This window comes from Entelurus aequoreus, linkage group LG07 (genome assembly GCF_033978785.1).
Source record: "Entelurus aequoreus isolate RoL-2023_Sb linkage group LG07, RoL_Eaeq_v1.1, whole genome shotgun sequence".
Taxonomy (NCBI): Eukaryota; Metazoa; Chordata; class Actinopteri; order Syngnathiformes; family Syngnathidae; genus Entelurus; species Entelurus aequoreus.
This window is the reverse complement of record NC_084737.1, coordinates 25,614,013-25,634,045: the sequence shown is the minus strand read 5'-3', so window position 1 is coordinate 25,634,045 and position 20,033 is coordinate 25,614,013. Positions and strand designations below refer to the sequence as shown.

Genomic DNA, 20,033 nt, shown 5'->3' with positions numbered 1-20,033 from the left:
AAAAACATCATCATTGTAGTATAGAATAGATAACGCTCTTGCAACTGTTATCGTTATAGTCGATATTTGTATAGATCCACCCATTTGTTTACCGGTAAGCTAGTGTATTCTCCTAGAGAGTGTAGTGAATCACGTTTAGCTATTACTTGTCCTGCAGGGATGATACTTGTAAGAAACATAGTTTATTTGTCACCTTGGAGGCGAGGATTAGTGGTTTAGGAGTAGCTAAAACACTGCGGAGAGACGTTAGCCGCGAGCTAGCTATCTTTTAAAGAACTGCATGCAGAGCGGTTCTTTAGTGTTTATAGTTTCACCTTTGTTGCTATTTTTAAAGCAAGAATACGTAAATTCTCCCTCTTCTTTCTCTACACTGTTTTTTCTTTTAATTGCTTTGTGCACGTGTTGACTCGCGACTTGTGCCTCGGTTCATATTACACGTAATGTCACCACGGCACGCCATCATGTCCATAATAAAAAAGTAAAAGGCAGTATGGTACCTTTTTTGATTCATTAATACCGCTGTACTTTATCAGTATCGCTATAGTGTACAATCCTACTAGAGATACACAAAATGTTCAGAGTAGCACATTTAAAATCACATTTAAACTGTCTAAATTCCAGCATCAAGGCTAGATTCAGGGCAGCACATTTCCAATACACTTTTATGGGACCTCTGGGACTTATTTATAAGTGTTAAAAAATGTAATATGGGACATTGAACAAAAATATATCCATAAAATACAAAGAGTGGAAATTAAAGTAACTTATGCGGCAATCCATATACTTAAATATATTTTTAAAATACTTCACATACACTATATTGCCAAAAGTATTTGGCCACCCATCCAAATGATGAGAATCAGGTGTCCTATTCACTTAACATGCTAAAATCAAGCACTTTCGGCATGGAGGGTTTCTACAAACATTTGGGCCGCTCTCAGTGATTTCCAGCGTGGAACTGTCATAGGATGCCATCTGTGCAACAAATCCAGTTGTGAAATTTCCTCACTCCTAAATATTCCAAAGTCAACTTTATTAAAAGAAAAGTGAAGAGTTTGGGAACAACAGCAAGTCAGCCACCAAGTGGTAGGCCACGTAAACTGACACAGAGGCGTCAGCGGATGCTGAAGCGCATACTGCAAAGAGGTCGCCGACTTTCTGCACAGTCAGTTGCTACAGAGCTCCAAACTTCATGTGACTTTACAATTAGCCCACGTACAGTACGCAGAGAGCTTCATGGAATTGGTTTCCATGGCCGAACAGCTGCATCTAAGCCATACATCACCAAGTCCAATGCAAAGCGTGGGATGCAGTGATACACGTCGCCACTGGACTCTAGAGCAGTGGAGACGCCTTCTCTGGAGTGATGAATCACGCTTTTCCATCTGGCAATCTGATGGACCAGTCTGGGTTTGGAGGTTGCCAGGAGAACGCTACATTTCGGACTGCATTGTGCAGAGTGTGAAATTTGGTGGAGGAGGAGTTATGGTGTGGGGTCGTTTTTCAGGAGTTGGACTTGGCCCCTTAATTCCAGTGAAAGAAACTTTGAATGCTCCAGAATACCAAAACATTTTGGACAATTCCATGGGATGGCACTTCAAGTTCATATGTGAGTAAAGGCAGGTGGCCAAATACTTTTGGCAATATAGTATATCTATTTAGCTTAAGGAGTCAGCACGTATTAATCCACTAGCTAAAACTTGGGTTTCTGTTCCAATTACGCCCTTCTGTGTTGTAATAGGCTGGCTTTTAAGTGTTGATGCATCATTGGACGAAACTGATTTGTTGTGGTGTCAACCATTGTGTGCACATGTTAATAAATGCCTGACAAATATATATCCATAGTTTTTGTCTATTATTACTGTACATAGTTTATATTGTCGGATGTTCAAGATTCAAGATTCAAGATGCTTTATTATTGTCCATTCTTTAACATGTACAAGACACATAAGAACTGAAATTTCATTTTCGGCACAGTCCCACTAAGAGTAGACATACGTTACAAGGGGACAAGACGGGACCGCCAACGGATCAGCCACTTACAGAGCTCCTTAAAAAAGGTGAGAAAAAGGTGACATTGGGAAAGGGGGAAGAGTAAAAAAAGTATCAGTCTAAAGCTGGACCCTCGGGAGGGGTCCAGACTGAGTCCAAGGAAAAAACCTCACATAGCATAGCACACATAAACATGATACATGTAATCACAACAACTCGCAACAGAGGGGGGGGATTTGGGGCCCTGGAGGCCGGCCGCCGCTATAAAGCGCTACTCAACCGTCCACAACCCGAAGAGAAATTAAGCAGTGGTGAAGGCGTTGATTGGGGGAGGGGCGGGTGTGTGCATGTATGCCCAATTAACTTGGGTGAGATGTTGAAATGTTTTTGTGGACTGGGGCCGATCTCAAAGTTTGACACCAGGTGTTATTGAAAAAAAGGAAGGTCAAAAGCGTCCATCGTTGAGGAGTCCTCGGGGGAGTTTTTCAGAACAGCCTGTTCCTGATGCGTCAAGGCCATTCCAGATGTTGAATTGAAAAACTACAAAAAAATTAAATTTTATATAGATAAGGCCTGTCAAATGTAATGCATTAACGCATGTGATTAATCGCAAAAAATAATGGCATTAGTCATGTATAAATGCAGATTAATCGCGCCATTTCTTTTTATCGCTCCTTTACCTTAACCTGAAAGATGGCATGGTTGTTGTACAGTCAGTGATCAGGTCAATGCATACATCAGTGCAAAGACGAGTGAAGAGACTCTTGCTGGCAAATTTAACTTCACTACACCCAAGTTGTGGGTGAAAACATCTTGCAAGTGCAAACATTTTTTGCTCACGCACTCTCATCACAGGAACCTCCGGGGGGTTAACCCCCGCCCACCCTGTTCTTCAAACCTAGTGACGCTCTGTGTCCATTCATACAACATATCACTTAAATCTGTTTTCATGTTAAAAAAACTGTTTTCATGTAACAAAAAAACTAAAAAAAAACTATTTATAACAGTGTGGCAGCATTAATTTTCCCGTGGCGTTGCGCTCGGGGAAACCCTGATGTAAATTCCGAACTATAAGCTGCTACTTTTTTTCCTAAGCTTTGAACACTGCAGCTTTTAAAACTGTGAGGCTAATTTATGGATTTTTCTTCGCTGACGGCCATTATGCAAATAGTTTTTATTGAACACATGTAAATACACTGAAATGGTGTGTTATCGTTTGTGCTATGGCGCCCTCTTTTGGAAGAGTCTGCTCACTGCAGGTACTGCTGTGTGAGTTCCCTGCAGTGTTTCTTGCTGTTGAACCACACTTCCGTCTTCTAATCGTCCGTAGCGTTCTACTCTTATGGATTCTTCATTCATCACTCTAAACGTTTTTAAGTTTTACAGTATAACTAAAACAATTCTTACTTAGTTAACATTGATATCTGTGGAGAGTTTTCATACATATTTGTACTTGCTATCGTAATGTAATGAAGCTATTGTTGTTACCATTGGCTATAATGCTAACACATTTACAAGTGTCTTTGTTAGTATTATTAACGGTCTTATCAGCCATTTTACTGCCATGTTAAAGACTTTGTTTTGAAACAATCAAGGTAAATAAATATTTACAAAATCTTTCTGTGTAAATAACTCATTCCCACAACCTATATAGCTGTGGTTAATATATGGATTAATTTTTTCTTTTTCTAAAATCTAATGGGTGTGGCTTTATACATGTGCATTCTATAGTCCATACAACCCCTAGAACAGGGGTCGGCAACCCGCGGCTCTAGAGCCGCATGCGGCTCTTTAGCGCCGCCCTAGTGGCTCTCTGGAGCTTTTTCAAAAATGTATGAAAAATGGAAAAAGATGATGGGAAAAAAAAACATTTTTTGTTTTAGTATGGTTACTGTAGGAGGACAAACATGACACAAACCTCCCTAATTGTTATAAAGCACACTGTTTATATTAAACAGGCTTCACTGATTCGAGTATTTGGCGAGCGCCGTTTTGTCCTACTAATTTTGGCGGTCCTTGAACTCACCTTAGTTTGTTTACATGTGTAACTTTCTCCGACTTTCTAGGACGTGTTTTACGCCACTTCTTTTTCTGTCTCATTTTGTCCACCAAACCTTTAACGTTGTGCATGAAGGCACAAAGGTGAGTTTTGTTGATGTTATTGACTTGTGTGGAGTGCTAATCAGACATATTTGGTCACTGCATGACTGCAAGCTAATCGATGCTAACATGCTATTTAGGCTAGCTATATGTACATATTGCATCATTATGCCTCATTTGTAGCTATATTTGAGCTCATTTAGCTTCCTTTAAGTCCTCTTAATTCAATTTATATCTCATGACACACTATCTGTATGTAATATGGCTTCTAATTTGTTGCGGCTCCAGACAGATTTGTTTTTGTATTTTTGGTCCAATATGGCTCTTTCAACATTGTGGGTTGCCGACCCCTGCCCTAGAACAAGCTTGGGCAATTATTTTGACTCCGGGGGCCCAAATTTAGAGTAAAAAAAATGTGTCGGGGGGCTGGTATATCTGATTTTTAGTAACACTAATACAAATAATGTCTGATTGAATGCTAAAAACGTTATGACAGACCGCCTTAAAAAACTTGACTTTTTTTACTGAATGAGACACCCAGAATGTACATGAAAATAAAGAATGTGGGATTTACAATATTAACTATGATCGATACAACACTGAATATTGACAACATAGGAACGTCACACCCCCTCTCGATCAACATATTTTACAATCAAGCGAAACGCAACAAAAATGCAACAAACACAGGAAAATATTAACACGAAAGGGGGGGGGGGAATCCCACCTACAATCTGATATAACTGATATATCACTAAACTTTAGAACTTAGCTGTAAAAATCTCCTTCCGCGTCTGTCCCTGACACCCGCATTTCAGGCTGGCCGCTCTGGAAACACTCTGGGGAAACGCTCCCCACCCACAGTACTTGGTCTGAGCTGATGTGACTTAGATTACCATATTAACTAATATATAATGCAAAAGCGCAGATTCCAACCATTGAAATACTTTGTATAGTTCAAGACTTACGGTAATTTGAAAAGATCACTGCATATCAAGAAGAACATGAAGAAAGATACATAAGGTCAATGTTACGGCCTGCAAATAGCATCCAATATCGATCCATGATAAGACTCCAACCTGCAAAGCTGATCTGACAGCAGCAATCAGAGAAAGTTGGTTAAATATTGATAAAGAGTACTGTTGTCACTCGTTTAGTCCATACGTCGGAGACTGCAAGCTAGTATAAAAGCCAGAGGTAGTGCAATAAAGTACTAGTGGTGAGTTGGAATTTTTTGTTTTTGTTTTTTATTATTCAATTTTTTACCTCAGAATTGAGTGATTCAATTATTTTTTTCACTATGCTTGATCTAAAAATGTATATCATTTTTTCCGGTTGAACATCAGAAACCGAAAGATTTATAAATTAGATCTGTTATCCTCTTTTCACATCTTTATCCATCCATCCATCCATTTTCTACCACTTGTCCCTCGCCGGGGTGCCTATCCCAGCTGCACTCTGGCGGGAGGCAGGGTACACCCTGGACATGTCGCCACCTCATCGCAGGGCCATCACAGATTACACTAAAATTTCATACAGCACCATCAGAGTACAGATTAATGTTGGTATCGATAAGGAAGATCGATGTTAGTATCAGTATCGATAAAATCCAAACGATATACATCTTGAAACAGGAGTGAGTGTCTAGCATAAAATTAGCAAATACATGAAATACAGCCACATTGTATTCACGCTAGTATGTTGATACTAAGCAAATTACAATCATTTAAAAATATATATATTTTAAGAATAAATTACTTTAAAAAATATTTTCATAACATGACTGTGCTGAGATTTTACAGTTTAAATATACATAGTATTAACCAGTGAGTTTACTTTTGGCCTTCCTGTGAATCATGAATCATTTGACCTTTTCAATATTCTACATTTTTAAGAGCGGGTAATGTGTTCAGGTAACACAACTGAGTGAAATCCTAAAAACACAAAAGTGGTATTTAAAAAAAAAAAAACTTTAAGTATAGTTGAGATAATGTGTAACATGAATATGTCAAACATGTAACACTTTTGAAGAATGTCAATTATTGTATATCATTGTATACAATAATTATTTTATTGTATAATGTTTAAAGTTAAAGTACCAATGATAGTCACACACACACTAGGTGTGGTGAAAATGACCCATCCCCTTGTTCACCCCCTGAGAAGTGAGGGGAGCAGTGAGCAGCAGCGGTGTCCGCGCCGGGGATTCATTTTGGTGATTTAACCCCCAATTCCATCCCTTGATGCTGAGTGCCAAGCAGGGAGGTAATGGGTGCCATTTTTATAGTCTTTGGTATGACTCCGCCGGGGTTTGAACTCACGACCTACCGATCTCAGGGCGAACACTCTAACCACAAAGCCACTGAGCATTCAACTGTTTATTATTTCACTATAGCAGTGAAAGGCAACACGTGGTATGTTTTCCAGTGGTAAAGGTAATCTTTTAAATCCTATTTAGTAAATATCAAATCACTTTGCTTATTATTTACTGTTAATTTTATTGTGTATGCATTTTGTTTCCTGGGGATGCAAATGGCCATATGCTCCAGTAACAAATAACGATTATTCAAAACAAATGTCACATATCTTTGGCATAATGTTTATCATTCTGAAAAGATTTACATAGAATCTCGCCAAAGCACATGACAGCTGTTCTAGTGTCTCATGGTGGCCAGATTATCACACTTGCTTTGTTTATCTTTCATTTGTAATCCTTCTCCCAGCTTATGCCAAATTGTGCATCACTAACGGCAGACGAATGATAAACACAGACGCGACTCCCTCCCTTCCACAGTTTTTTGTCATCATCTTTGAACTTACAGTAGCTTACATAAGGGCTCAGTCTTTGTTCCTTCTTATTTATAGAAGTTCTCCCTCTGTGCCCAGTCGAAAGATGAGACACCAGGCCAGTTTTTTTATAAAAGCTTGGCTGCAAAAAGCTTTAATAAAAATTAAAAAAAAAGCCCGGACAAGCAACGTGTGATGCTTGATGATCTATCAGGGTGGAGCTGATGCTGCACTGGTGCACACGCAGCAGCTTTGCAGTCATTGCATCAATTTTGTATAGGAAAATGAGTGTTGAGGCAACGCAGCAATGCCAGCTCTTATACTGATGGTAACAACTGTCGGGGGGAGGGCTCCACCTTCTCTGGGTGGTGGGGGGGAGAGCGCTGGCAAGAGAAACATGTCTGACTCCAGCGCTACAGGACTGATCTGCACCAAGGTATGTTGTGATGATGATGTCGTCGTCGTTGCATCTTGCCACCTGCGATCTACCCCACACATCCCCTGTCTGTCTTCTTTCCCTTCCCTTCTGGCTCTTATTCGATATCTGTTCTGTTTCACTCACTTTGCCGGCATCTCATCACTTCTTCTTCTCCCCTCGCCTCTCTCGCTCTCCTTGGCCGTGCCGCACACCCGCCAGCTCGGTTCATACTTCCAGAGGATGCTCTGCTTTGAACTCCTACCTGATGGGCGTCCCATCTGTTGAATGTCAGGGCTTTTCACTGTCATTGTCTTACGGTCTCCACGGAGTTGACAATATTTTGGGTTGCGCTCATGCTGCATTTATGTCTAGCTGGATATTCACCAGCCACAAATTTAGGTACACTTGCATCTACTGAGAGCTGCCCAAAAGCACTTAGTTCTCTTGTACTAATTTTTATTGGTTCTTTTTATGTAATTTGGGTCTGCTTTCTGAATCGATGCTTGTGTCTGGGTACTTTGTCCTATTAACCAAAAGCTGGAGACTGTCCTGATCTCTCACGACAATCATTATTACTTTTTGGTACTTTGTTTTAATTCCTGTCCAGCGGTTTTATTTTTGTTCCATTTCCTGTTCGCCTCTACTTCTGTTCAAGCGCTGGCTCCCTAACCTGTTCCTGATTGGCAATCAGGACACACCTGGATCATTGTGCTTTGTACTTCCATCCTTCATAGCGTTCCATATGCTTCCTGTGCATTATTTTTGTTTTTGTCATTAAATAAATTTGTATCTGCACTTCGCCTGCCGTCTCTGCATCCTGGGGTCCAGACCAACAACAGCCACACCGAAACGTAACAGAGACTCATTTTCAAACGCTGCGACGATAGGAACAAGTAGGGATGGGTATTGATACAGATTTCATGATTCCGATTCTATATTCGATTCTGCTTAGGAATTTGGTTAAATTATATCGATAAGCGAATCAATGTATTTATTTAATTTATATATGTACTTTATGTTACATGGGAAAATGCACAGTAATAGACATAAAATGTATATATGCTAGATTGTTACAAAGGCTAATTTCCACCTGCAGTAACTGGCGGGTTGATGGTACAAACAAAAAGTCCACTATTAAAAAAAACACGTGTACAAAATCCAAAACCAGTAAAGTTAGAACTTTGTGTAAATCGTAAATAAAAACAGAATACAATGATTTGCAAATCCTTTTCAACTTATATTCAATTGAATAGACTGCAAAGACAAGATACGTAATGTTCGGACTGGTAAACCTTTGTTATTTTTGGCAAATATTAGCTCATTTGGAAAATTTGATGCCTGCATTATGTTTCAAAAAAGCTGGCACAAGTGGCAAAAAAGACTGAGAAAGTTGAGCAATGCTTATCAAACACTTATTTGGAACATCCCACAGGCGAACAGGCTAATTGGGAACAGGTGGGTGCCATGATTGGGTATAAAAGCAGCTTCCATGAAATGCTCAGTCATTCACAAACAAGGATGGGGCGAGGTCACCACTTTGTGAACAAATGCGTGAGCAAATAGTGGAACAGTTTAAGAACATAATTTTATCATTTACGGTCCGTAATATCATCAAAAAGTTCAGATAATCTGTAGAAATCACTGCACGTAAGCGGCAAGGCCGAAAACCAACGATGAATGCCTGTGACCTTTGATCCCTCAGGCGGTACTGCATCAAAAACCGACATCAGTGTGTAAAGGATATCACCACATGGGCTCAGGAACACTTCAGAAAACCACTGTCAGTAACTACAGTTGGTCGCCACATCTGTAAGTGCAAGTTAAAACTCTACTATGCAAAGCGAAAGCCCTTTATCAACAACACCCAGAAACGCCACCAGCTACGCTGGGCCCAAGCTCCTCTAAAATGGATTGAAGTGTTCTGTGGTCTGACGAGTCCACATTTCAAATTGTTTTTGGAAACTGTGGACATCGTGTCCTCCGGACCAAAGAGGAAAAGAACCATCTGTTATAGTTCAAAGCTGTTCAAAAGCCAGCATCTGTGATGGTATGGGGGTGTATTAGTGCATGGGTAACTTACACATCTGGGAAGGCACCATTGATGCTGAAAGGTACATGCAGGTTTTGGAGCAACATATGTTGCCATCCAAGCAAGGTCTTTTTCATGGACGCCCCTGCTTATTTCAGCAAGTCAATGCCAAGCCACATTCTGCACGTGTTACAACAGCGTGGCTTCGTAGTAAAGGAGTGCGGGCACTAGACAGGCCCTCCTGTAGTCCAGACCTGTCTCCCATTGAAAATGTGTGGCGCATTATGAAGCCTAAAATACTACATCGGAGATCCCGGACTGTTACATCAAGCAAGAATGGGAAATAATTCCACCTGAAAAGCTTAAAAAATTGGTCTCCTCAGTTCCCAAACGTTAACTGAGTGTTGCTAAAAGGAAAGGTGATGTAACACAGTGATAAAAATGCCCCTGTGCCAATTTTTTTCGCAATGTGTTTCTGCCATTAAATTCTAAGTTAATGATTATTTGCAAACAAAAATTATGTTTCTCAGTTCGAACATTAAACATCTTTTCTTTGCAGTCTATTCAATTGAATACATGTTGAAAAGGATTTGCAAATCATTGTTTTCTGTTTTTATTTATGATTTACACAGCGTGCCAACTTCACTGGTTTTGGGTTTTGTACATAAAAGTTGGACAACACCAAAATCAGACCAAAACAGTACAATAAAATACATACACTCAGATATAATATTTAAATGGAGACCCATATATAACAGTAGGAAAGTAGGATAAAAAATTAGCATCATTGTTGTTTAGTTTCAAACGTAAGTGTACAAATCCAACAGTGAGGGCTTAAGTCTTAAGAGGCCCACAGCCTCGAAACGGTGCCACGGCCCAGGGGAGGTGCCCAGAAAAAAAATATTTGTTACAAAAATAACTATAATATGATAACAAAAATGATCCTAAATTTTTGTTTAGTACAGTAGCATCGCTAACCCAACAAGGGACTCCTCCCAGTAGCTCCACCCACTCAGCAGATGACTTTATGAATTTCTTTAATAAGAAAATTGAAGTCATTAGAAAAGAGATTAAAGACAATGCATCTCAGCTACAACTGGGTTCTATTAACACAGATACGACTGTATTGGGTTTTTTAACATGTAAAGCGACTTTGGGTACTTAGAAAAGCGCTATATAAATCCCAGTTATTAGTATATACGACGGACACTGCCCTCCAAAATAGTTTCTCTCTCTTTGATGAAATAACATTGGATGAATTGTTAAAATGTGTAAATGGGACAAAACAAACAACATGTTTACTTGACCCAATTCCTGGGAAACATATCAAGGAGCTTTTTGTATTATTAGGTCCATCAGTGTTAAATATTATAAACTTATCACTTTCCTCTGGCACTGTTCCCCTAGCATTCAAAAAAGCGGTTATTCATCCTCTACTCAAAAGACCTAACCTCGATCCTGACCTCATGGTAAACTACCGGCTTCCGTTTATCTCGAAAATCCTCGAAAAAATTGTCGCACAGCAGCTAAATGAACACTTAGCGTATAACAATCTCTGTGAACCTTTTCAATCCGGTTTCAGGGCAAATCACTCTACGGAGACAGCCCTCGCAAAAATGACTAATGATCTATTGCTAACGATGGATTCTGATGCGTCATCTATGTTGCTGCTTCTTGATCTTAGCGCCGCTTTCGATACTGTTGATCATAATATTTTATTAGAGCGTATCAAAACGCGTATTGGGATGTCAGACTTAGCCTTGTCTTGGTTTAACTCTTATCTTACTGACAGGATGCAGTGTGTCTCCCATAACAATGTGACCTCGGACTATGTTAAGGTAACGTGCGGAGTTCCCCAGGGTTCGGTTCTTGGCCCTGCACTCTTTAGTATTTACATGCTGCCGCTAGGTGACATCATACGCAAATACGGTGTTCACTGTTATGCTGATGACACCCAACTCTACATGCCCCTAAAGCTGACCAACACACCGGATTGTAGTCAGCTGGAGGCGTGTCTTAATGAAATTAAACAATGGATGTCCGCTAACTTTTTGCAACTCAACGCTAAGAAAACGGAAATGCTGATTATCGGTCCTGCTCAACACCGACATCTATTTAATAATACCACCTTAACATTTGACAACCAAACAATTACACAAGGCGACTCGGTAAAGAATCTGGGTATTATCTTCGACCCAACTCTCTCGTTTGAGTCACACATTAAGAGTGTTACTAAAAAGGGCTTCTTTCATCTCCGTAATATCGCTAAAATTCGTTCCATTTTGTCCACAAGCGATGCTGAGATCATTATCCATGCGTTCGTTACATCTCGTCTCAATTACTGTAACGTTTTATTTTCGGGCCTCCCTATGTCTAGCATTAAAAGATTACAGTTGGTACAAAATGCGGCTGCTAGACTTTTGACAAAAACAAGAAAGTTTGATCATATTACGCCTATACTGGCTCACTTGCACTGGCTTCCTGTGCACCTAAGATGCGACTTTAAGGTTTTACTACTTACGTATAAAATACTACACGGTCAAGCTCCTGCCTATCTTGCCGATTGTATTGTACCATATGTCCCGGCAAGAAATCTGCGTTCAAAGAACTCCGGCTTATTAGTGATTCCCAGAGCCCAAAAAAAGTCTGCGGGCTATAGAGCGTTTTCTATTCGGGCTCCAATACTATGGAATGCCCTCCCGGTAAAAGTTAGAGATGCTACCTCAGTAGAAGCATTTAAGTCTCATCTTAAAACTCATTTGTATACTCTAGCCTTTAAATAGACTCCCTTTTTAGACCAGTTGATCTGCCGTTTCTTTTCTTTTCTTTTCTACTCTGCTCCCAACCCGGGGTGGACCGCTAGCCTGTCCATCGGATGGGGACATCTCTACGCTGCTGACCCGTCTCCGCTCGGGATGGTTCCTGCTGGCCCCACTATGGACTGGAGGGGGGGGGGGGGTTGTTACCCACATATGCGGTCCTCTCCAAGGTTTCTCATAGTCATTCACATTGACATCCCACTGGGGTGAGTTTTCCTTGCCCGTATGTGGGCTCTGTACCGAGGATGTCGTTGTGGCTTGTACAGCCCTTTGAGACACTTGTGATTTAGGGCTATATAAATAAACATTGATTGATTGATTGATTGATTGATAATATAAAAATAAAATTAATCTTCTACTGTAAAAATAAACACAATATACAAGATACATTATTCTATGACAATTACGCAAGAAAGTTAAAATGTTTCTAATAGAAATGAAAAATATTGATTTTAACTCACATGAATATATGAGTTGACCATTCAAAAGTACGTATAAATACAGTGGCCAATTAAAAATGGAGAAAGTCAAGTTCAATGGAACTGTGCATTGTGCTATTCTGCAACCATAAACTTTGACAATTACCATTTTTTGCAGAAAAATAAGCATATGCACTTTTTCAGGAAGGATATGCAATCTTTCTGACTGATTGCAGTGACTCTGCTGTGGAGAACACTTCTCAGACAGGGAGGAGGCGTGCAGCCTATAAACTAGTCAGACGCTGTCTCTCGTCATATTACGCGTGACAAGTAATAATTTCACATTTACAGGTAAAAATAGCAGTTTTCATAATGAAGCGCTAACATGACAGACAGTTTTAGTTCGATATAATAACCTGCAGGATTAACAGCAGACAATGTGCTGATGTTGCCCCTGCTACTGGTAGTATTTTCTCCCTTTAATGAAATATCCACTTTGCAAGTATATTGCTAGTTGCCCTGTTGTGATGAACTCTTTCTCATGAATAACTCTCGAGCGGTGACATCATGCGCGCCCACAATAATTGATAAGGGAATCATAAACAAAACTTGCAAATGATTCCCAGGAATCGAAACACTAGGAACTGGTTCTGTATAAGAACCGGTTTTCGTTTCCTACCCTTTGCAGCTGGCTTTGGGGCAGCAATCGATAAATTCAAATTTTGGTTACAGACTATTTAACGATTTTCTCTTCTTCCTCCTGCATACTTTTTGTTCCCTTACTTCTTTGGCTAAAATTCAAATCATAATTTTGTTTTTTGAAATTATGTCATAAAAAGTACAAATGTATATCTAGTCTTAAAAAAAAACATTATTCAAATTTGCATTTTGCTAAGTGTAAGATGCAGTGTATGCAGTGCTATTTCAAACTACTATTTTTTGATCAAATAAAAGAAACACTTGTTTTGAATTACACTACCTGTCATTTGTAATAGATGGTTTATTTAAAAATTAGAAAAAATTCTAAGTCAAATTGTCGGTACAAATAGCACGTGAAAGGTCCAACATGATCCACAGCATGTTTGTTTAAAGTGAGCTCCGGGGAAGTTTACGGCAGCACGAGCAGGAGAAAATGAACATTTGCTTTGCACCCCCCAACCCACCTGCAGAACAGTATGGGTAATCTCACCTCATTGGAGCATGCCCGAATAGTTGAATCTCCGCTCAAAGATGCAGGCAATAGCCACCTGGCCAATGACCCTTTCTGATATTTCAGCACTTCATTATGAGTAGTCTCGAGTGTTCTCTACCACTGAGTACAGTAATAACAATTCCGGGTCTTTGGAGCTGACCCAAGCTTTTTTTTAGCCAATTTCTACTGGACTGTGTATTCGGTTTGATTTGTGTTTTTAATTTAAATGTTTTAACAGTTTCCTGGCTTACTTGAATATTGTGTGGCTTTATTTATCTTTTATATCTTATCTGTCTTTTGATTGACGGTGCTATGGAGCGCCATGGACAACAATGCAAGGCCATTACCATTTTCCATAGGTGTGAAGTGGAATGCATTGTGCCTTGTCTTCTCATCTCACCTTTTGTCTATCATCTGTCATACAGTTGGCCTTCTCACACTTAACCTTAGTTCTGTTTTAAGTTGTATTCCTTTGTATGGAGTGTATTGTTTTAAAAACTGCCAGCTAAATACATGGATAGCATTCACTAGATCGTTTTTGTGGGTGTGGGGTGTCCGGTCTTTAGGATGCACTAGTCTCTGTCTAAGAGTGTTGCCTGGTGTGAAGTGTACTGTGATGTTGTTGTCATGTGGGGGTTGCATATTTGTCCGGGATCGTTCCTCCAGTGCAACACGAACACTCCGGACAAAAACGTGAAGGTAAGAGATGGTTTAATTAATATAAATCATAGCCAAACAGAAAAACAAGCAAAAGAAAAGCGTGCCGAACGCACGGGAAGCTAAGGCTAACACTTAGCACAAGAGTCGGGAACATGAATACAGAAAACGTGACTGATGCTTACCGCAAACAAGGAGCACAGGACGAGTGAACAAAAAGGCAGGTTTAAATAGTGTCAGTGATGGCAAACAGGTGCGCGTCGGGAACACAAGTGGCAGGTGAAAATAATAAGTAACCATGGTGACGAAACAAACTCACAGGTGCACAAGCAATAACAAAAGGAGTCCAAAACTAACAGAAAACACAAAAACATGATCCGGCCCACGGATCATGAGAGTACCCCCTCCTCAAGGACAGATACAAGATGTCCAAAAAAAAAACCCAAAAAAAACAAGCAGGGTCAAAAGTCACGGGCGGGCGGAGGGAGGACTTGGAGGTGGGTCGCCAAACCAAGTGTCCCCGAATCCACCGAGGCAAAGTCAAGCGGCGGCGGCGAGTGGAACGCCGCTGCAGCCGGCGAGGAGGGCGACCAGGGAATGGCCACATTCGTGGCCGACGGGGAGGTGGGCGCACTTGGCGAGGCGGACGACCACGGAGCGGCCACATCCGTGGTCGACGGGGAGGTGGGCGCGTCGGCGCCGTCATGGCAGGCTTGGACGCAGTGGACAAGGCAGGCGTGGTAGCAGGTACAGGCGGCGAGACAGGCGTGGAAGCAGGTTCAGGCGGCGAGTCAGGCGTGGTAGCCGGTTCAGGGGGCGAGTCAGGCGTGGTAGCAGGTTCAGGCGGCGAGTCAGGCATGGTAGCAGGTTCAGGCGGCGAGTCTGGCGTGGTAGCAGGTTCAGGCGGCGAGTCAGGCGTGGTAGCAGGTTCAGGCGGCGAGTCAGGCGTGGTAGCAGGTTCAGGCGGCGAGTCAGGCGTGGTAGCCGGTTCAGGCGGCGAGTCAGGAGTGGTAGCAGGTACAGGCGGCGAGTCAGGCGTGGTAGCAGGTGCAGGCGGCGAGTCAGGCGTGGTAGCAGGTACAGGCGGCGAGTCAGGCGTGGTAGCAGGTTCAGGCGGCGAGTCAGGCGTGGTTGCAGGAGCAGGTACCGCTGACTGGCGTGGAGCAGGTACCGCTGTCTGGCGTGGAGCAGGTACCGCTGTCTGGCGAGGAGCAGGTACCGGTGTCTGGCGAGGAGCAGGTACCGGTGCCTGGCGAGGAGCAGGTACCGGTGCCTGGCGAGGTGCAGGAGCAAGTGCCTGGCGAGGTGCAGGAGCAGGTGCCTGCCAGGGTGCAGGCGCAGGTGCCAGCCGGGGTGCAGGCGCAGGTGCCAGCCGAGGAGCAGGCGCAGGTGCCAGCCGAGGAGCAGGCGCAGGTGCCAGCCGAGGAGCAGGCGCAGGTGCCAGCCGAGGAGGAGGCGCAGGTGCCAGCCGAGGAGCAGGCGCAGGTGCCAGCCGAGGAGCAGGCACAGGTGCCAGCCGAGGAGCAGGCACAGGTGCCAGCCGAGGAGCAGGCACAGGTGCCAGCCGAGGAGCAGGTACAGGAACTGATGATGGTGGCATCTGCAGGCCCACCGGAGATGATGGTGGCGTCATCAGGCCCACCGGAGATGATGGTGGCGTCTGCAGGCCCACCGGACAAGATGGTGGCGTCTGCAGGCCCACCGGACAAGATGGTGGCGTCTGCAGGCCCACCCGGGCAGAGGTTAGCCATGAGCATGGCGGAGGTGGTCTAGCTGGGGGTAGCGGCTTAGCATGCCGAAAGACTGGTGGTGGCGGCCGGGATGGAGGTTGCTGCCTGGCTGGGCGCAGCCGAGCAGCCCCACCAGCACAGCTCCCGGCCCCAGCCCCCCCCCCCTCAAGGGGCGGATACCAGACGCGCTCCTTGCGGTCTGGAACAGTCTTTAAGGGTGGGTGGCGGGAGGTCAGGAGGGGGGCAAAATCCTCCCCTCTAAATTGTCCAAAATGTATTTTCCCATCCCCCACCTGAGGTCTTTTGGGAGGATGAGAGGAAAAAGTCACTGACGTGGGCGGGGCTAGAGGAGGTACCTGCTCCTCGCCAGACACGGGTACCTGCTCCACGCCAGACAGCGGTACCTGCTCCACGCCAGTCAGCGGTACCTGCTCCTGCAACCACGCCTGACTCGCCGCCTGAACCTGCTACCACGCCTGACTCGCCGCCTGTACCTGCTACCACGCCTGACTCGCCGCCTGTACCTGCTACCACGCCTGACTCGCCGCCTGAACCTGCTACCACGCCTGACTCGCCGCCTGAACCTGCTACCACGCCTGACTCGCCGCCTGAACCTGCTACCACGCCTGACTCGCCGCCTAAACCTGCTTCCACGCCTGTCTCGCCGCCTGTACCTGCTACCACGCCTGCCTTGTCCACTGCGTCCAAGCCTGCCATGACGGCGCCGACGCGCCCACCTCCCCGTCGACCACGGATGTGGCCGCTCCGTGGTCGCCCTCCTCGCCGGCTGCAGCGGCGTTCCACTCGCCGCCGCCACTTGACTTTGCCTCGGTGGATTCGGGGACACTTGGTTTGGCGACCCACCTCCAAGTCCTCCCTCCGCCCGCCCGTGACTTTTGACCCTGCTTGTTTTTTTTGGGTTTTTTTTTTTTGGACATCTTGTATCTGTCCTTGAGGAGGGGGTACTGTCATGATCCGTGGGCCGGATCATGTTTTTGTGTTTTCTGTTAGTTTTGGACATGTTTGCGGTAAGTAGGGATGATACTCGAAACCGGTTTTCCCGGTTGTTTGATAAGAAAAGAAACGAGTCCATGGACTCGAATCCCTTTTTGAGAACCGGTACCCGTTATCGAGACCACTATAGTAAAGGAAAAGAGTTGATTCTTTATTCGAATCCCGTCCCGACCAGAAATGCTCCGTGGGACATCACAATAAATGACGTCACGTAGCTCAGTCATTAGGCGCAGATAGCGAAAGCAGGAAAACAATGGACGGGAAAAAGCGCTCCAAGGTGTAAAAAAGTTCAAAACAAAAGCTATAATCCATCGAATAACTTTACTGAGAGATTTTAGCAGGGTAAAACACATGACGAACACTTTTACGACCAACCGGAAACATAGCAACGCACCTCCTTTGCGGCAGCTGTCGCAACGTTCTTAAAACAACCGCAGCACATACACATATATATACAACATATCTCCCTTTTTTAACTTTTGTTTTTCTTTCCTTGTAAACAAAACAAAATCACACTGTATATGTGTTGTCTGTGAAATTATAAATAATGCAGACGAGGCGTGTTGGCTGAGTTCTTGACGTTTACTTTCACAGCGTGGCAACATGCAACACTTTTCGGGGCTACCGTGCATGCTCGTAACTCCCGTTGCATGCTGGGTAGTGTAGTTGTTATATTCTCTAGCTCATAACATTTTTCCCCCATAAAGAAATAATGTTAACTCAATAAAGTGTATTTCTTTTTTTAGCTTTAACTTTTCATTTATTAGCATTGTAACCACATTTGCAAAGAACTTTTCTCTTCATAGAATGTTCTTTCAATAAATAAATAAAGTGCAAAAATGTCAAAGCATCATAACAAACAGTTATGTCAAATAGCAGCAGAAGTGCACTTTTTGGAGAGCTGTATTATTTGCAGTTTTGTGCCCAAGGGACTGATTTTAACACTATATTATTATTTATACACCTATAGTGATCACAGAGACAGGTTGTTTTTGTGTTACTGTATATATTTGTTTCTCTGAAAAATCCCACTTAATATACTTTGGGTAACAACAGTCAATATTTATTTATTTTATTTTATTTTTTTAGGTGGGTAACAGTCAATATTTATTTATTTATTAGATTTTATTTTTTTATTATATAATAAAAGTGAGCTTTTGTTAAACCAAATATTGTGTGTTTTTTTCCATATACAACAACCTATCTGGACTCGATAAGAGAATCGATAAGGAATCGGTTCGATAAGAGGATTCGATAATAGACTCGAACTCGATAATTCCTTATCAAACATCATCCCTAGCGGTAAGCATCAGTCACGTTTTCTGTATTCATGTTCCTGACTCTTGTGCTAAGTGTTAGCCTTAGCTTCCCGTGCGTTCGGCACACGTCATACTTGCCAACCCTCCCGGCTTTTCCGGGAGACTCCCGAATTTCATGGCGGCTATTCTCTCGAAATATCTGCCGATTTTCACACAAACGTTAATAACAAGGTCGTGCCGTGATGGCACAGCATTTAACGCCAATTACAACCTGTACAAGCAGCATGCCAGCCCAGCCACATGTTGTGTGCGGCTCCTGCTTGCACTTGTAAGTGACAGCAAGGCATACTTGGTCAACAACCATACAGGTTACACTGACCGTGGCCGTATAAAACAACTTTAACACTCTTACTAATATGCGCCACACTGTGAACCCACACCAAACAAGAATGACAAACACATTTTGGGAGAACATCTGCACCGTAAGACAACATAAACACAACCGAACAAATACCCAGAATCCCACGCAGCCCTAACTCATTCCCCGCTACCACAGTGTGGCGCATATTAGTAAGAGTGTTAAAGTTGTTCTATACGGCCACCATCAGTGTAACCTGTATGGCTGTTGTCCAAGTATGACTTGCTGTCACTTACGAGTGCAAGCAGAAGCTGCATACAACCTGTGGTTGGACTGGCACGCCGCTGGTACAGGTAATAGAGGGCGTTAAATACTGTGCCATCACGACACGCCCTTATTATTGTTATTAAGGGGAAAATCGGAGAATATTGCCCCGTGAGATTTCTGGGAGAGGCACTGAGATCCGGAAGTCTCCCGGTAGGGTCGGCAAGTATGCAGCTGAGCCGCATCAGAGTGGTCAAAGAGCCGCATGCGGCTCCGGAGCCGCGGGTTGCCGACCTCTGGTCTAAAGTATGAAATACAATTAATTTTTATTTTTGTAGAATAAAAATAAGTTTTACAGCAGGTTATAAATATTGTATATTTACAGTGGTGCCTTGGCTTAATTGGTTCTGTAACGGAACTCGGAACTCAAAACACTTATCTCAAATCAATGTTCCCTATTATTTTAATTGAAATGACATTATTCTATCCTATTATGCACAAGTTTAACATATATTTACGTAAGAAAAACAAACTTCTAGATAACAGATATTGGATCAAAAACCGAACAGAATGTACAACAAACAACTACAGCAGTATTATACATTAATGAAATAATAAAGTACAGCATTTACCCTGAAGAGAGGACTTCTTCGGTATCTTCTATGAGTTGCTTCTCCGTCAAATACATCATCAACAGCTTCTCCATATTTCTTTAGATTAATGTCTGCCTTTTAGAAATTATTTTAGCCTTCATCGTACTCCCTTTAGCTTCAGTAGCAGTGCCATGCTCCAACTGTTACGCCAAGTCAGCTACATGTGCAACACGGTCATGTTTTTCAGTGACATATTTCTTTAATTTAATGAATATCATTTGATTGTTCTTCCCTACATTGTACTTTGCACTCGCTTTCTTCATTCCCATGGTTGGATAAACATAGTAATGTGTTGCTAGCTATTAGCTAATGCTATCGAATGAGACACCGAAAGTTTTGGTT

At 42.8% G+C, this 20,033-nt stretch overlaps 1 protein-coding gene across 3 annotated transcripts in view; it reads left to right on the top strand.

Moving 5' to 3' along the window:
- The first annotated feature begins 7,222 nt into the window (after positions 1 to 7,222).
- LOC133653587 (voltage-dependent L-type calcium channel subunit beta-3-like) overlaps positions 7,223 to 20,033 on the top strand; it is a 37,249-nt gene continuing 24,438 nt past the window's right edge. For all 3 annotated transcript variants that reach the window (XR_009826752.1, XR_009826750.1, XM_062053023.1), the window contains exon 1: positions 7,223 to 7,315. Coding sequence is in view for 1 of the 3 variants with exons in the window: in XM_062053023.1 (XP_061909007.1) it covers positions 7,277 to 7,315 (39 nt within the window). In the remaining 2 variants the exon portion in view is untranslated. The remainder of the gene's footprint in view (positions 7,316 to 20,033) is intronic.